At 47.3% G+C, this 25,012-nt stretch overlaps 1 protein-coding gene across 1 annotated transcript in view; it reads right to left on the bottom strand.

Moving 5' to 3' along the window:
• RBM23 (RNA binding motif protein 23) overlaps positions 1-20,590 on the bottom strand; it is a 42,497-nt gene extending 21,907 nt beyond the window's left edge. Inside the window, exons 1-8 of the mRNA XM_029580971.1 lie at positions 20,385-20,590; positions 19,625-19,703; positions 16,950-16,996; positions 10,138-10,173; positions 9,711-9,854; positions 8,308-8,367; positions 3,110-3,227; positions 2,873-3,025 (exon numbers count right to left, since the gene is read on the bottom strand). Coding sequence (XP_029436831.1) covers positions 2,873-3,025; positions 3,110-3,227; positions 8,308-8,367; positions 9,711-9,854; positions 10,138-10,173; positions 16,950-16,996; positions 19,625-19,690 — 624 coding nt within the window. The 5' untranslated portion in view covers positions 19,691-19,703; positions 20,385-20,590. The remainder of the gene's footprint in view (positions 1-2,872; positions 3,026-3,109; positions 3,228-8,307; positions 8,368-9,710; positions 9,855-10,137; positions 10,174-16,949; positions 16,997-19,624; positions 19,704-20,384) is intronic.
• Positions 20,591-25,012: the final 4,422 nt, after the last annotated feature.

Raw genomic sequence — 25,012 nt, 5'->3', positions numbered from 1 at the left:
ATGTGTCCGCTGAGAATGACGGAAGCTCTACCGTCTGATTCAAGTGGAACTCTGAAACTATCTTGGGCAGAAAAGCAGGCACAGTGCGCAAGGAAACTCCCGAATCCGTAAAATGAAGGTAGGACTCTGTACGAGAGTGCTTGAAGCTCAGAGATTCTGCGAGCAGAACAGATAGCTACCAGGAATCGGATGATATCCGGGTGAGAGGAGAAAGAAGTTCCCTCTCGTTGATGAAGTAGCGAGCCTAGGGCAAAGACTTGCACTCTCAGCGAGTTGTAGACCAGACCCTTGTCCAGTCCCTGTTGAAAAAAAGATAGATCTGAGCCACCGAGGCGGGTCCTTGGCGACACAGGTATGGAGGGCACACCAGTTCTCAAAAACTTTCCATACCCTGATATAGGAGATGAGGTAGATGTCTTTCTAGCCTTGGGGGGGGCGCGAGATAACAGCCTCTGGGTATCCACGCCATCTCAGCAGGCACCTCTCAAAAGCCAGGCCGCAAGACAGAAGTGATCGGCCTGGGCGAAAGATACCAGACCCTGATGCAGCAAGCGTGGAAGGTGACCCAGACAAAGAGGTCCGTCCACTGAGAGGTTGATCTAGTCTGCAAACCACGGACGACGGGGCCATTCCGGTCCCACCAGCATTACCGGACCCTGGTGGGACTCTATTCTCCGGAGCACCTTGCCCACCAGAGGCCAAGGGGGAACACGTAGAGAACGTGACGGGGCCAAGGGAGGACTAAGGCATCCACTCCCTCTGCCCCGTACTCTCTTCTGCGACTGAAGAACCGAGCTGCCTTGGCATTCCGGGAGGTTGCCATTAGATCCAGATAGGGGATCCCCCATCTGTGGAACAGGAGATTCACCACCTCCTCTGAGTTCCCACTCTCCGGGATCTAGATGTTGACTGAGAAAGTCGGCTTGAACGTTGTCTACGCCTGCGATGTGGGAAGCCGCTAGGCGGGAGAGATGAGTCTCCGCCCACGCCAACCTGTCTGTCTCCTGAGAGACATGCTGGCTCCTTGTGCCCCTTTGGCGATTGATGTACGCTACAGTGGTCGCATTGTCAGAGTATTCGGACTGCGCAACGATGGATGAGAGGTAGGAAGTGTTTCATTGCCAGACACACTGCTCTGGTCTCCAAGTGATTGATCGGCCAAGTTGCTTGGGACGGCATCCACTTCCCTTGCGCAAAACTCAGACACCACTCCCCAGCCAGAGAGACTGGCGTCCGACGTGACGATTACCCATTTCGGGATGTCCAAAGGCACACCCTGGAGAAAATAAGACAGGCTGAACCACCACGGGAGACAGCCCTTGGTCCCTGTGGGAGAGGAAGGATGGCTTGGAAGTCCCGAGACACTGGCTTTCAGCAGGAGAGCAAGGCACGCTGTAAGGGACGCATATGTGCAAACGCCCAGGGGACCAGATCAATGGTGGAAGCCATGGATCCCAGGACCTGGAGGTAATCCCATGCCGTTGGAAGCGAGAGACCGATGAATCGCTGTATCTGACCTATGAGTGTATGAGCCCTGTCCGGGGGCAGAGACCACCTTGCCTAGTGCAGTGTCGAAATGTGTCCCCAGGAAGTCCAGAGACTGAGATGGAGAAAGGCTGCTCTTGGTGAAGTTGATCACCCAACCAAGGGAGTGAAGAAGCATCAACACACCTTGTCAACCGCCCGGTGGCACTGGGTAATAGCCTCCGCTTCAGTCCTGCTCTCTCTCTATCCCTCAGTGACCCACAGATAGAGGCACAGAGGAACACCACCTCACTGTGTCGGCTGCCCCAAAGAAAACTGCGTCTCAGGGGCAGTGGGTCGGATAGCAGCCACAGGGGGAGAGGTCAGCACCACTGCCTTGCACCCTGGAGAGAGGAAACAACAATAAACTTACCCCGACAACAGAGATGGGAGGGGTGGGGAGAGCTGTAAATAGTACTGCCTGCAAGCAATAGAATGCTCCCACTAAAACAGGAGCGGAGGCTACAGGAAAGCTCTCCAAATAATTCCCTCAGAAAATTCAAAAATCAAAGATTTTTTTTTTTTTTTAATTAGACTTGATCCTTCCAAAAGAAAGGAAAGCTGAGGAAAATAGAGAAAATTCCTAAAATAGCTTTCTAGTCATCTCAGTGGGGAAGGAAAGCCACCACTGTCATCTGCTGGAGTCAAGAGAATTCTGAGGATTAGTAGAGGGTGCACTGCCTTTTAAGGAAGCATCCTTCAAAGTTTTCTCTGACTCCACCTGCTGGAAGGGGGAGATAACCCACTGTCTGGACTGATCCGGGTACGTACAGGGAATACTGAGGATTAGTAGAGGGTGCACTGCCTTATAAGGAAGCATCCTTCAAAGTTTTCTCTGACTCCATCTGCTGGAAGGGGGAGATAACCCACTGTCTGCACTGATCCGGGTACGTACAGGGAACACCAGATTTACACCCCATGGAATAAAGGAGTGAGCATACAAAAGGGTCAGCAACCCCCAGCTCCTCCACCTAAACCAGACAGGGAAGGAACTACTAGGATCCAAAGCCTTCTGGGAGGAAGGTTCACAAATCCAAAATCATTTCCTGAGTGCAAAACTGCAGATTTTGCACTACCATTTGCTGGAGAGAGAAATACTGAGGAACTGCAGGTGGCACATGTGACTATGTAGCAGGGTCTGTAAAACTGTCACCACCTGCTGGCAGGGATGCAAAACCCAGGCGTCTGGACTGACCTGGGTATGTACAGGGGAACAGGAAAAATTAAATCACAATTCAGGCTCCTATGAAAGTAGTAATCTAGTAGAGGGGTTCCTCCCCCCAAACACCTAATTACCATAAAGAAACAGGAGAAAAAGATGGTCTGAAATGTCACACCTCTCACTCACCTGAGAAACCTGGACAATGATGGGGACACCCAGCAGCCTCTGTCCAGTTAGCCCAATGGCCAGCGGCACAGACTGGATGTCACAAAACTCCACATAGGCGATGCCCTTAGAGCGGCGCGAGTTTCTGTCAGATATGATCCTCACATCACGTACCTGATAAAGCAAAAGATAAAAGATTAGTGGCTAAGATAACAGAACCATCACCAAGTGCCTCCCCCACACCAGCCAGGAACATACCTTCCCAACAGAAGAGAAGAAGTCTTCCAGATCTCGAGGGCGAATACGAGCAGCCAACTGCATGCAAAAGACAGTGCGGGCATCCCGTTCCTCTGGAGACAGATTATCAATCGGCTCCCTACAAGGGAGGAGAAACAGGAGTTAGACCCCAAATTCTCTGTAGTGAAACGGGGAGCTTTATGCTTGTTGCAATCCCATGTTTTCCCCTTGTAAACTCTTAAGAGTAAGAATTACTTATTCCTTAACCTTAAAACTTGCAAAACAATGTAATATAATCTCCTAGAAACATTCTTTCATTTTCAATTGATAGCGTAAGTTTCACCCGTTGGGTCCTGACAAGAGCTACCCAGCTACCAGACATGCAGAACACTGCAGAGATCAGAAAAACACTATTAAAGGAAAATTGGTTCTTACCTGCTGATTTTCGTTCCTGTAATACTACAGATCAGTCCAGTCCCTATCAGCAGATGGAGGTAGAGAACAAAACTTTGGGACACTGCTACATAACCGAGAGCGCCACCTGCAGTCCCTCAATATTGACCTGTACCCAAGTCAAGATAACAACCAGGCAACCGGGCGAACTAAGCCCCTGGGATGGATAACCCTGAACTGGATAGCCAAACTGTCGGGCTGATACAGTAAAGTTCGTGGGACAGCGGGCGAGCGCCCGCTCTCCCTGTGCGCGCGATTCAGTAAACTAAAATATTTAAATTAGGGCCCGCGGCAAAAAGAGGCGGCTGTCAGTGGGGTTTGACAGCAGATGCTCACTTTTGCTGGCGTTGGTTCTCGAGCCCAACAGCCATGGGTTCGGAAACCGGAAGTCGGCAAAATTGAGCGTCCGTTTTCAACCTGCGGGCTGCTTTTACATTTTTTTTTTTTTTTTAAACTTTTGGGACCTCCGACTTAATATCACCATGATATTAAGTCAGAGGGTACACAGAAGAGTAGTTTTTACTGCTTTTCTGTGCACTTCCCTGGCGCCGGCAGAAATTAACGCCAACCTTTGGGTAGGTGCTAATTTCTTAAAGTAAAATGAGCTTTACCCCTTATTGAATAAGGGAGCGCACTGTACTGTATCGGCCTGATTGAAACTCTAAAACATGTCAATCCCAATAGATCTCTGAAAACCTCTTTGAGCCCGAAGGCCCAACAGCAGAACAAGCAATCTTTAGGCACAGATCCCAAGGGTGGGCCTCTGGACTGATCTGTGGTATTACAGGAACAAAAATTAACAGGTAAGAACCAATGTTCCTTTCCCTGGAGGTACCCGGATCACATCCCTAAGACCCGCTCTCAGAACACTCACCAAAAGGAGTGGCCTCTGGGGCGCGCACATCCAAACAGTAATGCTTAAGTGAAAGTGTGAAACGATGACCAAACCACGGCCCTACATATCTCCTGAGGAGACATTGCCAATGATGCAGCCTGAGCAAGAGTAGAATGGGCCATAAGCCACACTGGCACAACATGGCCCTTGGAAACATAGGCAGCGGAAATAGTCTCTTTCAACCAGCGAGCTAAGGAGGGCTTAGACGCCTCTCTCTCCCTTTTTGTCCCCCCGAAGAGCACAAATAAATGATCAGAGCGACGGAAGGAGTTGGTGACCATCAAGTAATGCAATAAGGCGCAGCGCACATCCTAAAAGATGGAGATCCCTGCCCAGAGAAGGATCCCAAGCCCAGTCTGGTTCACATGAAAGGCAGAAACCACATTAGGCAGGAACAAAGGCACAGTCTGTAAAGAAAACCTTGTCTGACAAGATCTGGAGAAACGGATCGTGGCAAGAAAGCCTGCAACTCCGAAATCCTCCTAAACAAATGGCTACCAAAAAGATGCTCAACCCAGCGGTTCAAAAGGATCCTCTCAGAAGGCCCGCAACACCAAACTTGAGACTCCATTCTGGACACACATTGCGAAGAGGTGGATGGAGATGTTTAATTCCCCTCAGAAAATGCACCACATCCGGATGGAAAGCCAAAGCCTTGCCCTGTACCTTCCCCCTAAGACAACCTAAGGCTGAAACCTGGACCCCAAGCATACTATGAGCCAATCCTTTGGACAAGCCCTGCTGCAAAAAGGACAAAATGTGCAGCACGGAAACCAGAGGATCCAACTCCTGTTGCCCACACCAGGTCTCAAACACTTCCCATACTCTGGAATAGGCCAGGGAGGTAGCTGGACGCCTAGCCTGAAGAAGGGTAGCAATAAGAAAATTATTCCTTCCTTGGTACTATAGGAACGAAAATTAGCAAGTATCAGTCCAGACAGTGGGTTATGTCCCCCGTCCAGCAGATGGAGTCAGACAAGGCTTCGGAGGGTGCTGACACATTATAAGAACGTGCCATACTGGGTCAGTCCAAGGGTCCATCAAGCCCGGCATCCCGTTTCCAACAGTGGCCGATCCAGGCCGCAAGAACCTGGCAAGTACCCTCTGTAAGAGCTCAGTATCTCTGACTCCAGTAGATAGGAGTAGGGGAACCTGAAGCTTCCCCTGCATGAAGACTAGTTCCTTCAATTGTTTCCCTCTCTAAGCGTTTTCTGTTGAGGTTGGATCAAGTTAGTTTATTAAAAAAAAAAGTAAAGGGAGATTGGAAAGTTTGTGTGGCTTGCAGGCAGGGCTCCTCCAGTCACTTCTCCCCTCCTAGTCCCCCCCTCCTTCTTCTTCTTTGGGGTAAGTGGACCTCTTAACTTTGTTTCTGAAATTTTTCCCATTTCAGCTTAGAAGCTGTGTTGGGGGTGGTGGAAGCTGGTGGTGCCAGCCTCTCCCCACTTTGCCGCGCACTGCCCTGCGGCCCCGAGACGCTCCATTCCCCAGGGCCGCTGCAGCAGGGAGGTGAGATTCCTCTGCTGCCTATCCGGGGCACAAGGGGGAAGCGGAGGTGTGCTTTCCCACTCCCCGCGGCAATTCTCCCATCGATTGGCCCTCCCCCGGCCGCCTGCGAGCATGCCACGGCTGTCCCCCTACTCGGCCCGTGGCGAGCCGGATCAAGGCTTTCCGGAATCCAGTGGGCCATATACACACCAGAGCATCGAGCCCCTCTGATCCATGTTCCCTCCAACTGAAAAACCGAACAGTTTTCGAGTTGGCTCGAGTCAACATCAGGTCCAACTGCGGAGCGCCCTATCTGGCGCAAATGTGATTCCATGCCTCAGAGGGCAACTCCCACTCTCTGGGGTCCAAGCACTGTCAGCTGAGGAAGTCTGCTTGCATGTTTTCTACTCCCACGATGATGCCACCGAGATGAATCTCGGCCCAGGCGAATAAACGTCTCACTTCCAGCACCACAGCAGGGCTGCTGGTTCCCCCCTGCCTGTTGATATACTCCACTGTGGTCACGCTGTCTGACAAGACGCACACCATGCGACCCCTGACGGGTCCGGTGAACCGCCTGGGTTTCGAGTCTGTTGATGGACTAAGTTTCTTAGACATTTGCCACAGGCCTTGAGTGGTCTTGTCTTGACAAACCGCTCCCACATCCAGAGAGGCTGGCATCCATAGAGACAACCACCCAAGCCCTGGGGTCCAACTCCACCACTTTCTTCAGGTTGTGACAACATAAGAACAGGCGATACTGGGTCAGATCAAGGGTCCATCAAGCCCACCATCCAGTTTCCAACAGTGGCCATAAGAACCTGGCAAGTACCCAAAAACCAAGTCTATCCCCGTGCTACTATTGCTAGTAATAGCAGTGGCTATTTTCTAAGTCAACTTGATTAATGGAAGTTAATGGACTTCTCCTCCAAGAACTTATCGAATCCTTTTTTAAACCAAGCTACACTAACTGCACTAACCACATCCCCTGGCAACAAATTCTAGAGTTTGTGAGTTGAGTGAAAAAGAACTTTCTCAGATTAGTTTTAAATGTGCCCCATGCTAACTTCATGGAATGCCCCCTAATTCTATTATCTGAAAGAGTAAATAACCGATTCACATCTACCCGTTCTAGACCTCTCATGATTTTTTTTGTTGTAAACAGTTTTTATTGGTAATCATAACCTCAACATGTACAGCTATGGGTAATAAATGAGTTCAACACAACTTACCCAATACAATGTGAACAGAACAGAAATAACATATGAGCAGTACAACCTGCCACTGATACCATTTTAATAACTGAGTAGAAAATCCCCCCTCCACACCCCACCTCCTCCCACTCCTCCCCCCACCCTCCCCCCCAGGACCAGACCAATCATGTACATTATGAGACTGAGGGCCTAACTCCAGACACCAATGTACCAGCACATCATATAGTGCCCACGAATCAGGACCTCTCATGATTTTAAAGACATCTATCATATCCCCCCTCAGTCGTCTCTTCTCCAAGCTGAACAGCCCTAACCTCTTCAGCCTTTCCTCATAGGGGAGCTGTTCCATCCCCTTTATCATTTTGGTTGCCCTTCTCTGTACCTTCTCCATCACAATTATATCTTTTTTGAGATGTGGTGACCAGAATTTGTACACAGTATTCAAGGTGCGGTCTCAACATGGAGCGATAGAGGAATTATGACATTTTCTGTTTTATTCTCCATTCCCTTTCTAATAATTCCCCAACATTGGTTGCTTTTTTTGACTGCCACAGCACACTGAACTATTTCAATGTATTATCCACTATGACGCTTGGATCTCTTTTTGGGTTGTAGCACCTAATATGGAACCTAACATTGTGTAATTATAGCATGGGTTATTTTTCCTTATATGCATCACCTTACACTTATCCACATTAAATTTCATCTGCCATTTGGATGCCCAATTTTCCAGTCTCACAAGGTCTTCCTGCAATTTATCACAATCTGCTTGTGATTTAACTACTCTGAACAATTTTGTGTCATCTGCAAATTTGATTATCTCACTCGTCGTATTTCTTTCCAGATCATTTATAAATATATTGAAAAGTAAGGGTCCCAATACAGATCCCTGAGGCACTCCACTGTCCACTCCCTTCCACTGAGAAAATTGCCCATTTAATCCTACTCTCTGTTTCCTGTCTTTTAGCCAGTTTGCAATCCACCTGCAAAAAAAATTAACTAGCATGTCCCAATGAAGCATTGACCTAATACTGGGGTAAATGAAATCTTGTCGCCAAACTGATTAGCCTAATTTCTGCAAGTTTGAGTATTACAGTTAAGGAAAAAAAAAAAAGTATTGTCCCATCATTCCTCCTCGCAACAGAGCAAGGCTGTGAGATGCTATACTGTACCTGACAGGGCTCTTCTCTCGTCGGCGAGGACTTCGACTCTTGCTGTGACCATAGCGGTGCCTGAAACAAGAAGCGAAACAAGGAATGTAGATCAACACCAGAAGGAGAACAGAAGGCACAGCAGATATTCTTCCCAAAGCAATGGAGAAATTACTTACCTGATAATTTTGTTTTCCTCATGTAGACAGATGGACTCAGGACCAATGGGTATAGTGTGCTCCTGATAGCAGTTTGAAGTGGGAGTCCGATGTTAGCACTTCCCTGCAGGAAGCTCTGCTCTTCAGTATTTTCTTCGAAAAGTAATTGTATGTTTGAATAACTTTATTAACTCTGTTAACTCGAACTGGTTGACGTCAATTTTAGCCGGAGACCGCCAGTGCACTCAACCAAGAAACGCCGACACCCGGTAACTATGGGTGTCCTAACTAGAGGTAAAGCATGGCTTACCCATGCTTGTCTTGCTCTCTGCGATTGTCACCCGAGGTTTCCGTATTCTGAGGCCAGACCGTAAGAGAGAATAGAGTTGGGTCTTCGTTGAAGATTGGTCCTTGCTGGAGTAGGTCCCTGTGTGGAGGTAGTCACAGGGGGTTCCCTGCCAGAAGTCTTTGCATGTCTGTGTACCACGGCCTTCTTGGTCAGTCCGGGGCCGCTAGAAGTACTAGCCCCCTATGGTGTTCTCTCTCGCAGATGATCCCACCCAGTAGTGGTCATGGAGGAAAGGCATACAGCAGGTCTTCCTGTGGACAGGTTTGGATGAGGGAGTCGATCCCCTGGGATTGAGGGTCTCGTCTGCGACTGGAGAACTTGGGTGTTGGACCGGGTTGCCAGAAGATCCATGGCTAGGGTTCCCCAGCGGTCTATCATCAACTGGAAGGCTGTGGTTGACAGCCTCCATTCCCCTGGGTCTAGACTCTCTGCTGAGGTAATCCTCAGTGATGTTGTCTTTTCCCGCGATGCGGGCGGCCAAGATCCCTTGCAGGTTTGCTTCCGCCCACTTTATTGGGGGGGGGGGGGGGGGGGGGGTCTATCTTTGGTAAAATTACTCTTAACGCTGTGCGAGCGTGCATAGAGTCCCTAACTGCTATGGAGACTGAAAATACTGAAGAGGTGCACTTCCTGCAGGGGTATATGTATTAGGGCTGACATCAGATTGAAATCTGATCCATCTCCAACTGCTGTAAGGAGTATACTATACCCACTGGTCCTGAGTTCATCTGCTACACGCTAGGAAATGCACCATTTTTCCTGAAGGTACTAAATACAGCACTGTTCAGTCACACGGAGACAGATGAACACTTTCCCTCATTAACTTCTTTCCAATTAAAACATAGAAACTAATGCATCCTAGGGAAATACTGATCAGGAAACCATAACTGCCAAAACCTCCTGCTCCCAATGCTTACCCGGGGCTCCGATAACGGGCACGATCATCTCGCCTCCGGTCCCTTGGGCTGTGCCTCCGATCCCGACTCCTACTGCGATGGCGCCGGTCATGGCTGCGGTGCCGGTCTCTGCTGTGGCTGCTTCTGTATCGGTGTTTATCCCGGCTGTAAAAAAAATTGCAAAAAAAAAACCCCCACAAACATATAGATGCATAAACAAAAGAAAAAAAATAAACCCCAAACCATAGAACTGATTTATATCAAGTGTAACTTCTTGGCTCAAAGGCGTGTTTTGTGTGGGATTTCAGATCACAGGAGCATACTAGGAGCAGCAAAGAAGAAATACTGAAAGTGTAGTCACTAAGCGGCACAGGCAATAATGAAAGCTGTGCTACAATTTACAAGGGAACGATAGACTGAAGAGTGTGCAATGTCCGACTTCATTTACCTGTGCCGGCGGTCCTTGCTGCGGCTCCTCCTCTTCCTAGTAGGGGGGAGGGAAGCACAATGGGGAAGCGTTACTCCGGAAACATTCCAAACCCCATAAACCTCTTTATGCTTATTCGCATTTCCAACCCCAAAGGATTACTCCAAAACAAATTTTAAAAAAAGGAGTTCAATACAGCAACTCAAAACATTCAATAAAGGAAAATTGGTTCTTACCTACTCGTTTTTGATACTGCAGTGCCACAGATCCATCCAGACTCCTGGGTTTTGCCTCCCCTCCAGCAGATGGAGAGAGTTTTACAGACACTGCCACAGTGATCTATACCCAAGCCAAACACAAACACCACCCCCCCCCCCCGAACGAGCAGTGGAAAAATAACTGCCCACACCGAAACCCAAGAAGGATTAAGAAAAAAAAAACTGCCATTCTTCTACATAAACATAAAAGGTCAAGAGGATTCTCCAAGCTTCCCCTTTCATCCAGTGAATAGGACTCTGGACTGATCTGTAGCACTACAGGAATGAACATTAGCAGGTACAAACCAATTTTCCTTTCCCTGTACATGCCCAGATCAGTCCAGACTCCTGGGGTGTTCCAAAGCTTCCTTAAATGGTGGGACCTCCAGAGTCCTGCTCGAAGCACTCTCAGATGCCAAACAATAATGTCTGGCAAAAGTGTGCAGAGATTTCCAAGAAGCTGCCCTACGGATTTCTTGTGGCAAAACTTGCTGACACTCAGTCCAGGAGGCCCCATGAAAATGGGTAGCATGAGCCTTTAACCCCCCTGGGACAGGGCGACAGAGACCAATGTATGCAGACCTAATAGCCTCTTTCAACCACTGAGCAACCGTGGCTTTTGATGCCTTATGGCCATTTCTTGTACCATTCCACTGCACAAAAAGATCAAAGTGAAGTGGTTAGTAACCTTGAGGTATTGCAACAATGCACGCTTCACATCCAAACATAGCAACTCTCTGGCCTGGGGCGTAGAAGGATCCAAACTGGGGAAGGACGGAAGTTCCACCAACTGGTTCAAGTGAAATGACAACCTTCAGCAGAAGGTAACGAACCGCTCTTAAGGAGACCCCAGTACCCAAAAACACTCAAGCCCTCTACATGAGAAGGCCTGAAACTCCAAAATACAAGGAACCGAACAAATCACCATCAAAAAAGTCACCTTCAAAGTGAGATCTTTCATAGTAGTCCGCTTCAATGGTGCCATACACCATTTCCTTTCTGCTGAAGGTTTTCGTCATGCCACTTGAATCAGTTATTTACTTGTTCAGATAATAGAAAGACTAGGGGGCACTCCATGAAATCAGCATATGGCACATTTAAAACTAATTGGAGAAAGTTCTTTTTCACTTAACAAATTCCAGAGTTTAATTGTGCGTTACCACAGGATGTGGTTAGTGCAGTTAGTTAGCGTAATGACAGACCGCATGTTGGTCTGAAGGAAGCCCCAGCTAGGAAGTCTAATACTAGATTGAGATTCCATATAGAGGCACTGGCCACTTTAGAGGTGATTGAGTTGTTTGATCCCTTTCAGGAAGTGGGACAAGTCTGGATGGGTTGATAAGCCAGATACCATCCACTTCTGCTCTAAAACAGGCCAGTGCGGCTACTTGGACCATGAGGGAGTTGAGCGACAACCCCTTTTTCATACTGTCCTATAGGAAATACAGAATCACGGGAATCTTGGCTGTCCGTGGGAGAATCCCATGGTCCTCACACCAGACTTCGAATACTCTCCAGATCTGTATGTATGATAGGAGCTCGGAGCAGGGTGTCAATCACGGCCTTTGAGTAACCGTGCTTCAGGAGAGTCCTCTCAAGGGTCAGACCATAAGAGAGAACAGAGACTGATCTTCGAGGAGAATCAGGCCCTGCCAGAGAAGGTCCCTGTGTGGAAGTAGACACAGAGGGTTCCACGTAAGAAGTCTTTGCATGTCTGCATACCATGGTCGTCTTGGCCAATCCAGGGCCACCAGTAGAACTAATCCCCTGTGATGTTCTATTTTGCGGATCATTTAGAAAGCTGTGGTAGACAGTCCATTCCCCCGGGTCCAGGCTCTCCCTGCTGAGGAAGTCTGCAGAGACCTTGTCTTTTCTTGCAATGTGGAAGGCAGAGATCCCTTGTAATATCGCGTTGTCTGACATTACTCGAATTGCTTTGCCTCGGAGTCTGTGGCTGAATTGCAGGCACGCTAGTCTGACTGCTTGAGCTTCCAGGTGGTTTATGTTCCATTCCACCTCTTTCTTCTTCCATTGCCCCTGGGCCATCAGTTCCTGACAGAGGGCTCTCCACCCTCACAGGCTCGCATCTGTGGGGATAGGCTTACTCTACTTAGGTGGTCTTTTTGTAGCCACCACTGGAGCTGAGAACGTACTTTTGCTAGTAGCTGGGAGGCAAATTGAGTAGTCCTGGGACAGTGGGTTCCATCGTGACAGTAAGGAGCGCTGGAACAGTCGCATATGGGCCCTTGCCCAAGGGACGACTTCCAGGATTGATGCCATGAGGCAGAGGACTTAAAGATAGTCCCAAACCTTGGGGTGTGCATTGGTCATCAATTGTCGTAATTGTTCTATCAGTTTCCTTCTCCTCAAGGGAGAGAGGAAGACTGTTCTGCTTGCTGTCGAAACAGGCCCCCACGTACTCTAGCGATTGAGAGGGCTGCAGACTGCTCTTGCCCATGTTCATGACTCAGAGTTCCTACAGTAGGTTCTTGACTTTGCTGGTCACCTGCCGGCTCTTCCGAAGACTTTGCCCTGATTAGCCAATCGTCCAGGTAAGGGTGTACCAAGATCCCTTCCTTCCTCAGTGTTGCCGCCACGACCACCATGATTTTGGGGGCAGTTGCTAGGCCGAAGGGTAGTGCTCGGAACTGGTAATGGTGACCCAAGTATTGCAAAGTGCAGGAAGCGGTGATCCTGATGGACTGGGATGTGAAGGTAGGCTTCGGAAAGGTCCAGGGAGGTTAAAAACTCTCCCGGTTTACTGCCATTATTATTGAGCGAAGAGTTTACATGCAGAAGCGTAGAACCCGCAGATGACGGCTGACGTTCTTGAGGTCCAAGATGGGCCAGAAAGATCATTCCTTCTTCAGAACGATAAAATAGATGGAATAGCACCCCATATTTTGTTGTTAGAGTGGTTTCTACTGCTAGTCTCTTGGAATGGGAGTGGCAGGGTGACAAATTTGTCTCGAGGGATGCTGTGGAACTCCAGAGAGTAACCTTCTCGAATGATGTTTAGAACCCATGTCAGACATTATCTCGACCAATCTTTGGTAGAAGAGGGCAAGTCGACCCCCTTTATCTTCTTCCCGTGGATGGGTCAAGCCCATACTCATTGTGGAGCACGGCTGGAGCCCTCCCCCGGGCATGCTCCCCTCTTGGTCGGTCTGTTCCGAAAGGGCTGGGACCTTCTGGAGTGACGAGATGCCTGGAACTGCAAGTTTCTGTAGGGTCTAAAGCGCTGCGATCCTCTGCCTTCGGTTCTTCTGGGGGGGAGGGACGCAGAGATCTTTTACTCCTATCTTCTGGTAATCGAGGCACTGGGGATTCACCCCATTTGCTGGCTAACTTCTCCAATTTGCTTCCAAACAAGAGATCCTATAAAAGGCATTCTTGTGAGATTTGCTTTAGATGTTACGTCCGCAGACCACTTCCGTAGCCATAGTTATCTTCTGGCTGCCATTACCAAGGCAACGCCCCTGGCTGAGGTGCGAACCAGGTTTGAGCTTGCATCTGTGAGGAAGGCTGCTGCAGGTTGCATTGTCTCACCGATAAAAAATGCTAAATAAATAAATAAATAAAGATATATGTTCCGGAGTTATTTGCCTCTCTCTCGAGAGCAGCAAGCAGGAACGTGCAAACAGTGCTCAGCAGGAAGCAATCTGCAGTGTCACTGCTGTTGCATTAAAGGCCTGCTTAAGGATGGATTCCAATAGTCTGTCCTGAGTGTCCTTCAATGCAGCCCCTCCCTCGAAGGAAAATTGGTTCTTACCTGCTAATTTTCGTTCCTGTAGTACCAAGGATCAGTCCAGACTCCTGGGTTCTGTCCACTCACCAGCAGATGGAGGCAGAAAAAGTTCCAACTGACTCCGCCCCTTCCATGAGGTGCACCTACGTCAGTATTTAAATGTAACAAAGCAGAACTAAAAAAAAACTAAGTAGTTAACTGCTAAAAACTGGGAGAACATTCCCTCAGAACTCAACTCACTGACCTAAAAGGCAGCAGAGCACCTAACGTAGAACAAACATTTAATCTGAAAAACTTATCTGCAAACAAGAACGAGCAGAATCTCTTATCTCCAAACGGAAATGGGCAGAACTCTGGACTGACCCGTGGTACTACAGGAACGAAAATTAGCAGTTAAGAACAAAATTTTCCATTCCTTGTACTTACCCGATCAGTCCACACTCCTGGGATGTACCAGAGCTCCTTTACATAGGGTGGGACCCTGAGAGTCCCGCTTGGATCACCGCTTCACCAAAACCCCCAGATCCTGGAGCCTAAACATTCAGGCGATAATGTCTAGCAAAGGTATGTAAAGACTTCCAAGTTGCCACCCTACAAATCTCTTGTGGAAATACCCGCTGACACTCTGCCCAGGAAATTGCTTCAGACCGAGTAGAGTGAGCACAAAGACCAGCCAGAAGCGACCGACCAAAAAGTAAGTATGCCGAACCAATAGCTTCTTTTAGCCATCCAGCTATAGTAGCCCTAAGTGCTTTGTGCCCTCTCTTTGGACCGCTCCAGAGCGCAAAAAGATGGTCCGACATGCGGAAACTATTAGTGACCTCGAGGTAACGCAATACATACCGCACATCTAGCTTTCTCAAATCTCTAAACAGAGGATCCGAAGGCTGAGAATCAGGAAAACATGGCAGATCGACTGATTCAAGTGAAAAGAAACCAGCCTTTGGAAGAAAAGACAGAACAGTCCTCAAAGAAACTCCAGAATCTGTTAATTCTTAAAAATGGTTCTCTACAAGATAAAGCCTGAAGCTCAGAAATCCTATGGGCCGAAGAAATAGCCACCAGAAAAATCACCTTTAACATAAAAGATCTTTAAGAGTGGCCTTTTTCAAAGGCTCAAAGGGCATGACACAAAGAGCTTTAAGAACTGAATTTAAATTCCATGAAGGGCAAGGATTTTTGAAAGGAGGACGCAAGTGTTTCGCCCCCCGAAGAAAAACGGGCTAATCAGGATGAGAGGCCAGGGCGACTCCTTTTATCTTCCCACGGAAGCAACCTAGATGCCACCTGTACCCTGAAAGAGCTGCAGGATAAGCCCGTAGCCAGACCAGCCTGCAAAAAAGAAAATGTCAGGAATCAAAGCCCAAGTAGAAACCACCTGATTCTGCTCACACCAGGATTCGAAAACTCCCCAAACCCTGACATAAGCCAGGGAAATAGAGGTTTTTCTAGACCAGAGAAGAGTAGTGACTACCGCATCAGAATAACCCTTATCCTTCAAAGGACGCCTTTCAAAAGCCAGGCCACTAGAGAGAAGCAATCTACCTCTTCCAAACAAACGGGTCCTTGGCAGAGAAGATTCGGAAGGTCCCGAAAGCAAAGCAGACCGTCCATTATGAGGTTGACAAGGTCTGCAAACCAAGGATGTCTCTGCCATTCCAGAGCTACCAGAATCACCTCCGGATGAGATTCTATGCGCCGAAGAATCTTGCCGATGAGAGGCTAGGGAGGAAACAAAGTAGAAGGCTCATTGGCCAGGGAAGAACCAAGGCATCTACTCCTTCTGCCCCAGGCTCCCTACGTCAACTGAAGAAGCGGGGAGCTTTGGAGTTCCAGAACGTTGCCATTAGGTCCATGCTTCGCATGCACCACTTTTCGCATACGAGATGAAATGCCTGCTCGGAAAGTTCCTACTCCCTGGGATCGAGACGATGGCAACTGAGAAAGTCTGCTTGAACGTTGTCGAGCCCGGCGATGTGAGACACTGCAATGCGAAGGAGATGTTGTTCCGCCCATGCTATCAACAGATGAGCCTCGAATGCGACCGGTTGGCTCTTGGTTCCCCCTTGGCGGTTGATATAAGCCACTGTCGCATTGTTGGAAAGGATTCTGACTTCCCCTGAAGAAGCGGTAGAAAGGCCTGTAAGGCTAGCCTCACCACTCTGGTCTCCAAACGATTGACCAACGAGATTCCTCTGGCGACCATTGGCCCTAAACAGACCAGTTGAGACAAACAGCCCCCCAGCCGGACAAGCTGGCATCTGTCGTGACTACTGTCCAAACTGGAGCCTCTAGGTCTATTCCCTTTACAAAAGAATGGCCTCAGGCTCCGTTTGTCCTCCAAGGTTAGGGAACTGGACCACCAGTTGTCTGCCCACACCAGCAAAGAGAGACTGAGCAAAGAAAGGGTTCCCAACCCCCTGCTCGTCCATCTCAAAACCAGAGGAGGTGGCCCCACCAGGACCTAGCAACCCCCTAGGAGGCACTTTTTTTTTTTTTTTTTAAATTCTCAGTCTCAGACTGCAGGCTTTGCACCGCCACCATCTGCTGGAGACAAATATTGAGGGACTACAGGTGGCACCTCGTGTTTATGTGACAGTAAAATTTTCTGTCTCCATCTTCTGGAGGGGAGGGGAAAACCCAGGAGTCTGGACTGATATGGGCACGTACAGGAAACGCACATTACAAACTCACAATACCAAATAACCAAACACTCTCACTGAGAAGTCTCACTGCATACTCTCACTAGCAACTAAAAGCATACAATTCAATATACTAGAATACAAACGGCTCACTCCCTCTGACCTTCTTCCATCCCCAAGTCTCACCTGCTGCTTTCTCCATCTCTTTTTTCTTCTTTGCTCTGGCCTTCATCCTAGGCAGGTCGACAGAACATTATCACAATCGTGTGAGCGGCAGTAATGCAGGAGGAAAGCGAGCAGGGAGTTTACAAGTTAAGGTTGGAGAATATGGGGGAATAATGAAAAAGGGAAAAAAGAAAAAGGGAAAAAAGAAAAAGGGAAAAGGGAAAAAAAAAGGACAAAACACATGCCATTAGAAAACAAAGCTATTAGGTATTTCTTTTGGCATCATGAGCTTCTCTGTCAAAGACACTGTGGTATGCACAAAAGGGGGCTGGGGTGAGGGGAGGACAGCGCTGGGCTGTAAATCTGCTAACCTTCAGGCGCAGATGCCTCAAATTCAAAATGTGTCATTTACTACAGAGAAATCATAAGTAGGGAGCTGGATTCTGTTATAAAAGGACCGAGGAGACCCCAGACTGATCACAGGTTAAAACACATACCCATCCCTTTTAAGTCACACAACGGAAAGAAACATGAGTTGGAGAAAGCGAGCCAGATCTTGCCTTCTCTGCATGCACGATTTCAGTCATGCTAGCATAAACTTAGGAACATCTCACTGCAGGGAGAAGGTGATGCTGAACTACAATTCCCAAAGGCAGTTGCTGCTCCCCACCTTTCCTACTCCCTCTCCTGTGGTCAGCTCAGCGCTTTCCTCCCACAATTCCAGCCCCCACTGGGGATGGCTTGTTTATAATGAAAGCAGGGACATCAGATGAAAGAAGAGAGAACAGAGAAAGGTTTTTTTTTCTATTTTTAAACTTTGTATATCCAAGGCATAGGGTCCCACAAGGAGATCTGTCTCCTCTACCTCACCCCCTCCCCCAGCGCCTGGGATCACACTTCAAACCAAACGCTTTCTTCCCAACTCTCAGGGCATATATAAATATAAACTTTTTTTTTGTTTCTCCAGTTTCTCTGATCTGACTGGCTTTGGCTGCTGCTTTGTACTTTACCTGTGCTCCTCAGGCTGAGGGAGTTTTATTGTGTTTTCCAGGGAAAGCGTCTGTCCACCTCGTCCTGGACCAAACACAGTGCATTTTATCTCTTAGTATGTATGATCAGATAAGAGATGATACACACAGCACCCAACTCTGCAGCTTGAGCGTAAAGTTCTTGCTCTCCTCACCAGCAACATGAATCCCATAGAAACCAAACATCCCCCATATAGAAAAGACCATGCCTATTTTCTCTTAAGTGCCCCTCTGCCCTCAATGGCAAATGGGAGTAGGGGTGGCTGTGGAAGAGTTATCCCTTCTCCATTATCTCCAATGGAGTTGTTTCACTGACTCCTTGTAAATAGCAGCATTTCTAGTCCTTCACTGTAAAAAAACAAAAAAACACAAAACAAAAAAAAACTATAGGCAATTCAAACCATTAGTGCTGCTCTGAACGCCAGCTAATCCCAATTTCCTATACAAAGTTTCATCCTTTGTGCTGTGTCCACAAAAGGAACCCTCCCATCCCACCAAGTCTCACAATTCCTTCCTGCAAACAATTTTGCTGTCTTGTCATCCGTGAAGCCGAAACTTCAAAAGGACCACAGAACGTAGCATAGTCTGCCAATCCTTGACCTTGCCCACTGAACATGCAGGGGAGGGGCCCACCCAGCTGTTTTTGATAACATCTCTGTAGAAGGAGGCTTCACCCATCTTTTCCTTCATGGTATTTTTTTCAACTTTTTCCTCTGCTACAAGACTCATACTAATAAAAGGGTCTGAGCTTCACCGAAAAAGGGGGGGGGGGGGGGGGGAGAGAGTAAAGGGCTGGAATGAACAATTTCCTCCACGTGCCTCATGGTTTACGGAGCAAAAAATGTTCAGTGCCAGGTCTTTAAGGAAAGCCAAAACAGCTTCCTTGCTGCATGTTACCAGTGAATTCTCACAGCAGCTGTTCCTTCCTTTACATTTTCTTAATTCAAACATTATGATTAACAGCCTCGAGGCTACCTACACCAGGATTTTCTCAAGGCCTGCTCAGGCCAAGTTCGGTGTAGTTTTACCATGACACATTACCTCCAGTGTACAATCTTCCCCACTGTATAAATAACACCCACCCCCAAACTCCAATTCCTCCTTTTCAATGAGCGAGGCAGTAAGATGACAAGAGCAGTTCAATACAGATGAGGTGTTACTACCTTATCAACCAGTGTTCAAAGAAGTGGAGCAAGAGAGATCTTTAGGGTTCTATAAAGAGAAAGGGTGCAAATCTGTTATCCAATGGGCAGGCAGGATTAAAAGAAAAAAGTTAACACGCAACACTCAAGCATACACACAAGTGCGCACACACAAATTCTACCAGGACACCAAGAAAAATATATGAAAAGGGCCAGGAGGCAGGTATTACACCTGACCTCAGAACCCTTCCACTGCCTGACAGCTCTTGCCTTCCTCTTTTCTTGGGTGGCCTCTGTCCTGCTTCCACCCTTGATCTGATACCTGCCAAATCCCAGAACTGAGTGGCCATGAATCCGAAAAGATGAAGGTGGAACACAGCCTGTTGACCTGGAAGCAAAAGGGGGGGGGGAGGGAAGAGGGGGTTGAAGAGTAAGGCCACTGGGCAGCACCCAGGTCCCTTCTTCATTCCAGAGACGGATAGGTAAGGGGGAGGGGGGGGAATGGCCTCAGCCCAGAACCTTTTACCTCTCTGTTCTTGTAAGGAGCCTCCAGCATGGCCTCGATCACAATGTCGAAGTCGTCCGACGCCATGATACTATCAAGTCTTCAGGTAGGAAAAGGAGAAAAACATAGACAAGAATTATTTAAGAAAAAGAGAGAAGAAAAGAAAGTGGAGAAAAGAGGGAAGACGCTTCAGCCTCCCCCGGCGAGAAGCGACAAGACCCAACCACGGACAGAAAGAGAAACGCGGTTTCCTGGGGAGACGCCGACGCGGGCCCGTGATGCTATAAAGGCTCGCAACAAGCCAACCCGCCCCCTTTATGACGTCATCGCGCCCTTGCACACCCCTCCCATCCCCCACTTTTTTTCCAAGCGGAGTCACGCGATCGATACTGACGCGGAGTCCACCACCGTAGTGTTACGTCATAAATGCTCGCAACAGCCCAACCCGCCCTTTATGGCGTCATCACGAACTTACCCCTTTCCTCCCCAAGCGGCTGCCGCCGGGGCAGCGTTTTGTCACGTTAAGCCCCCCCCCCCCAACGGCTTAACAGCGCTTGATATCTATCTGTCCTTTCCCTTCCGAAGCCGAGCGCAGACTCCCCCGACCATCGCAGGCACCATTTCCCCAAGCGAGACAATGGAGGCCTTTACTGCCTCGGGGGCGCGCGCGAGAGCTCCCGTGCACCGTAAAGGGAAGAATCGCACCTGGAACTCTAGCCGAGAACACAAGAAAGGCCAAGAATCACTGGGTCATCATCTTACACCCTCCACTACCACTCACCTTCTGCCCTTTAGCTTCGGGGCGCGCTCCTTCTCTCTCTCTGTCGCTCGCTCACCGTCTCCCTGAAGCACAAAATGGCGGCAGTACTACTACTGCCTTCCAGAACCTTCTCTTCCTCTCTCTCTTCTCAACCTACACGAGAGCCGGGGCTCGCCACCTCCCTAGCAGAGGATTGGTCAGAGGCGGCGCGTGACCTCACCGTCGATTGGTCGGATCATTCGCCGTTCTTTCTCTCCGCGCTCTGCTGGTCATTTCCATCTGTGACGGAGCGAAGCGCGCCGGTTGGTTAGAGAGGGAAGTGGATGGGGCGGTGCCAAGACGATAAGAGACTGGGCGCAGGTCGTGTGTCACGGGGAAAGCGTTGATTGGTGGACGAGGCAAATGCAACTAGGAGGGGGCGGTGGAAGCGGCCATTTTGGCTGATGGCCTGCTCAGGGGTCCACCTCTTATCACTTATACAGTATGTTCCTTACGCGGTTTTTGTGTGTCAAGTGTTAATGTACAGCGCTGCGAAGGGCTAATAGCGCTTTAGAAATGATGTCCCCGAATTCATGGTTATTGGCAGGAGGTGACCCAGTGGCTATCTCAGCTGTTACGTGTCCCTTGTGTGGCTCGTCCTTGGCATGTTTTACTGGGTGCGCCTATGAATGAACATACTACTCCACACCAAAAGTTGATTTTGCAAACTTTTATTGCAGCGCGTACAGAGTTGGCTATTCTTTGGAAACAGATCACGGCCCCATCGCTTGCTGCGGTCCAACATCGTCTGTTTTCTCTATACCAATTGAGCAGACTTACTGCCGTACATCAGAATCGTCTAACCTCTTTCAAAGCTGTCTGGGGTCCATACCAAACATGGCTAGCTGGTCACACTTCCATCTAAAGTTTCTTTGTATTAGTGGCGTCATACCAATGCCTATGATGCTAGTCTTAGCTTTAGTTTTTCCCATATTACAATCCTGTCCCTTTGAGTATCCTGTACCAGTGTGGGGAGGGGAGGGGGGGTGGGGGTTGGGAGGTTCCTAGGTTACCTTGATTCTTTGTTCTATGCTTTTGCAGTTTGGTTTGCAAATGTAGTATGCTATTCAATAAGCTGTTTTTGATATTGTTAACTACTGCATCCTATTGGTAAGGCTATTCTGATCATACCTGTTATTCATTTTATCTCTTATGTTTCATGAAAGCCTGTTCTTAGCCTGTTTTACGCATATTGCTGTTTTTCTTTGTGTGACCTGAATATACAATAAAAAGATTATATACAAAAAAAAAGAAATGATCAATAATAGTCACAGTCCCCTAATCGCCCCATTCCCCTTCCATTCTAATAAAAAAACATAAACCTTTGCCTCTTTTGTCTGTTCATGATTAGCCCTAGCTCTAAGTGTGCAGGCCAAGGCCGGCACTGATCAAACCATTAACCTTGTCCAGTTTTACTTAGTTCTGGGGACTGGGCAGTTCATGGTGTGGAGCTGTGAGCAAAGGCTTACTTAATAAAATAATTTAAGTTAAATACATTATACCGATGATGTTCAGACTCTTTTATCTATTAACTCTGACCGTACTAATACACTGAACCTCTGTAATTCTTACCTTAATGCTATACAAAAATTACTAACGCAAATATCGCTTAATCTTAATAAGCCAGAAATTTTATATATAGACAATAAATCCTCTCCTGAAATAGACATTCATCTTAATAACTTATCTAATAATAACATTCTTTTCAAAACAAGAGACTCAGAATTCTGCTACAAACATCATAATCAACAACATTATCAAAGAAGGTTTCTACAAACTTCAGATTGTAAAAAGAATTAAACCTCTCTTTCATCATCATGACTTCAGTTTAGTTTTGCAAACTCTATTACCCAAATTAGACTATTGCAATTTCATACTCCTTGGACTACCTTCTACTACCATCACTCCACTTCAATTATTACAAAATGCAGCAGCACAACTACTCGTTAATCACAAAAAATCGGATCACATCTCCCCAGTACTAAAAGATTTACACTGGTTATCTATTCTTTATAGAATACAGTGTAAGACTGTCTCTTATTCACAAAATATTATATAATACGACAAACTGGATGGATACAACCATATCTTTCCAAATCTCAAGGCGATCCCTACGATCCTCTAACACTGGTCTTCTTGAAATACCACCTACAAAGAGATCCCATCTTACCTCAACAAAACAACATGCGTTCTCAAGTGCTGGTCCAACATTGAGGCATTCACTTCCTATTGAATTAAGACTGGAACCTTCTACTCAAACCTTCAAAAAGAATTTAAAAACTTTTCTATTCCTAAAAGCTTTTCCAATATAGTTGTTATAATTATATATTAATTTTTTACTCTACTTTAATTTTTCCTCTTATTCTTTTTCATTTTTCCTCTCCACTATAATTCTCTCTATTATTCTATGTAACACAATTATTTTTATACTCTTTACATTGTAACTGTTTATCTTTTTTGTTGAATGTGAACCTATGTGACAGATATGACTGAATGTCGGTATACAAATAAATAAATAATGTTGCTGTTTCAGTGGTTAAGACTCGGATAGAACTGTACCCCTTTTCCTGTTTTATTTTGCATTTTATTGTACTGTATAAAGCAGAGTTAATGAGAAAAACTGCAAGTTGCTAGAAACTGTTACAAACTAGCTTAACTGCATATGAGCAGGAACCCTTCTGCCAGAGCCAAGCTGGGTTAGAAGAGTTTAGCTCCAGCTGATATATTTGCTGCCCGGAGGCAATATTTTCAGCACCTTATTTACATATTGTGGCTGGTTTAAACTGTATAAATGAAAACATGTCTTCCCCCTTGGCTTTAAGAGCAACAAGGTCCATGGCTGCACTCTAGAGGAGTGAGCTCCTTGGATTCCCCTCTTGCCATAGATATTTCTTCTTTGCTTTCATGGGTAAGAGAAAGGGCAAGGCTCGAGTGTTCCTGGATACAAATCGGCAACCTCACCTCCGAAAGGTCTGAGGGACAGACATCTGCTCCAGAACCGGGATCCTCCCTTTGGTTCTGTCAAGCAGTCCCGGTCGCTGCAGCATCATTTAAGCCAGAGCAGCTAGGTAGGCCTCCTACGACCAATATCTATGGCGAGGGTAGATTCGGCATTGCAAGACGCCCGAGCTGAGGACTCCAGCCGAGTCAGTTTTGGGTGTCGAGGGCAACAAGTTTCCCCCACCGTGTTTCTTCGTTTGTGCCCGATATGGAGGGATTACAAAAGACGGAGCTACTTCGGTTATTATGAAGCGCTCTAATATTACCCTTGATGTTATTCATGAAGCCTCTGAGGCTTTCCTCACAAGTGTCCCAGTTTGTTTCTCCCATCAAGACGAATCGACGGCGGTTAATGCTTTACAAGTACAGATAACTGGTTTATCTCAGAAAGTGGAACAACCTGCAGCTAGAGAGACAGTCTGACAGGACTTGGTGGGAGTTCTTTCCAGGGGTCAATTACATCTGCAAAATAAGGTGGAAAATTTAGAAAGTGTGGCTCGTCGACGTAATATTCGGTTAATTAATTTTCCGGGAAAAAAAAATAATTTGGTCACTCCAGAGATGCTGCGCCTGTATTTTCTGGAACTCTTTGAGTTTCTGAAAACCTGCTGCCTCCAGATTCAAAGGCGTGTTACCTGCCTGCGCCTCTTAAGCTTTCACAAGAGGAGGAGGAGGATTCTCCGGCTCCCCCTGAACTGTCCCATTTGTCTTCCTTTTCAGAATGACCTTCTGAGGAAGGAATAGGGACATGGGCCGTCGAATCAGCTCGGGATTTCATTTTGAAATTGTATTTCCGTAGAGATGGTCCCTTTCTAGGTTTACAAGTTTGTATGTTTCCTGATGTTGCTAAGGCAATTAAGGCCAAGAGAAAAAGATATTTATGGCTGAAGCAAACAGTGCAGACCTGCCATCGCTGCGTTGGGGGGATTTATTTTGGTTATATTTCCCCCATAAGTGTGTGGTCAAATTTAAGGGGGAAAGTGTTTTCTTCGGCCCCTCTCACCTGACTGCTTTTCTCAATCATGAGTACCCTCAAGACGCTGCTGCTGCTACTACTACTGCAGATTTGGAAGTTGTTGGCGCTATAAATGAGTATTTCTTAGATTTGGACTGCTGCTTCTATTTTCTGATGTGGAAACCTCCTGACACGATATGAGAGATGTATCTGTATTGCTTGTTAATGTTTTCCATTAGTTTTGCTGCTTGTGTACAAGTTTATTGTAACATAATTGAAAACGATATAAATAATTAATTTATAATATATCTTCCTCTTCATCCAGTCAGGTGCACACACGTTATGCATACCCACCAGCAGGTGGAGACAGAGATCAAACAGGCTCGCTGTCTCTCCCTGCCAGTATTCTGTGTCTCCAAGCGATGGTAGGAGAGCATCCCGTGCTGTCACATGAGGCCTGGTAGGCTGCAATGGAAGGAGGGGGCTCCCAGGGTGAAAGTTTGTGTGCCATCCCTTAGTGAGAAATTCATCTTCTCGCCTAACACAGCCTCGATCTGTATATTGTTTCACCACGTTATGCATTTATCCAACGAGACCCTGCGATATATAACTTAAAACTGGGCATAAAACATAGAAGAAGCAAGCCAGAAAACAA

This window comes from Rhinatrema bivittatum, chromosome 16 (assembly GCF_901001135.1).
Source record: "Rhinatrema bivittatum chromosome 16, aRhiBiv1.1, whole genome shotgun sequence".
NCBI classification, from domain to species: domain Eukaryota; kingdom Metazoa; phylum Chordata; class Amphibia; order Gymnophiona; family Rhinatrematidae; genus Rhinatrema; species Rhinatrema bivittatum.
The sequence above is the reverse complement of the archived record's forward strand: the minus strand, read 5'-3'. Positions and strand labels throughout refer to the sequence as shown.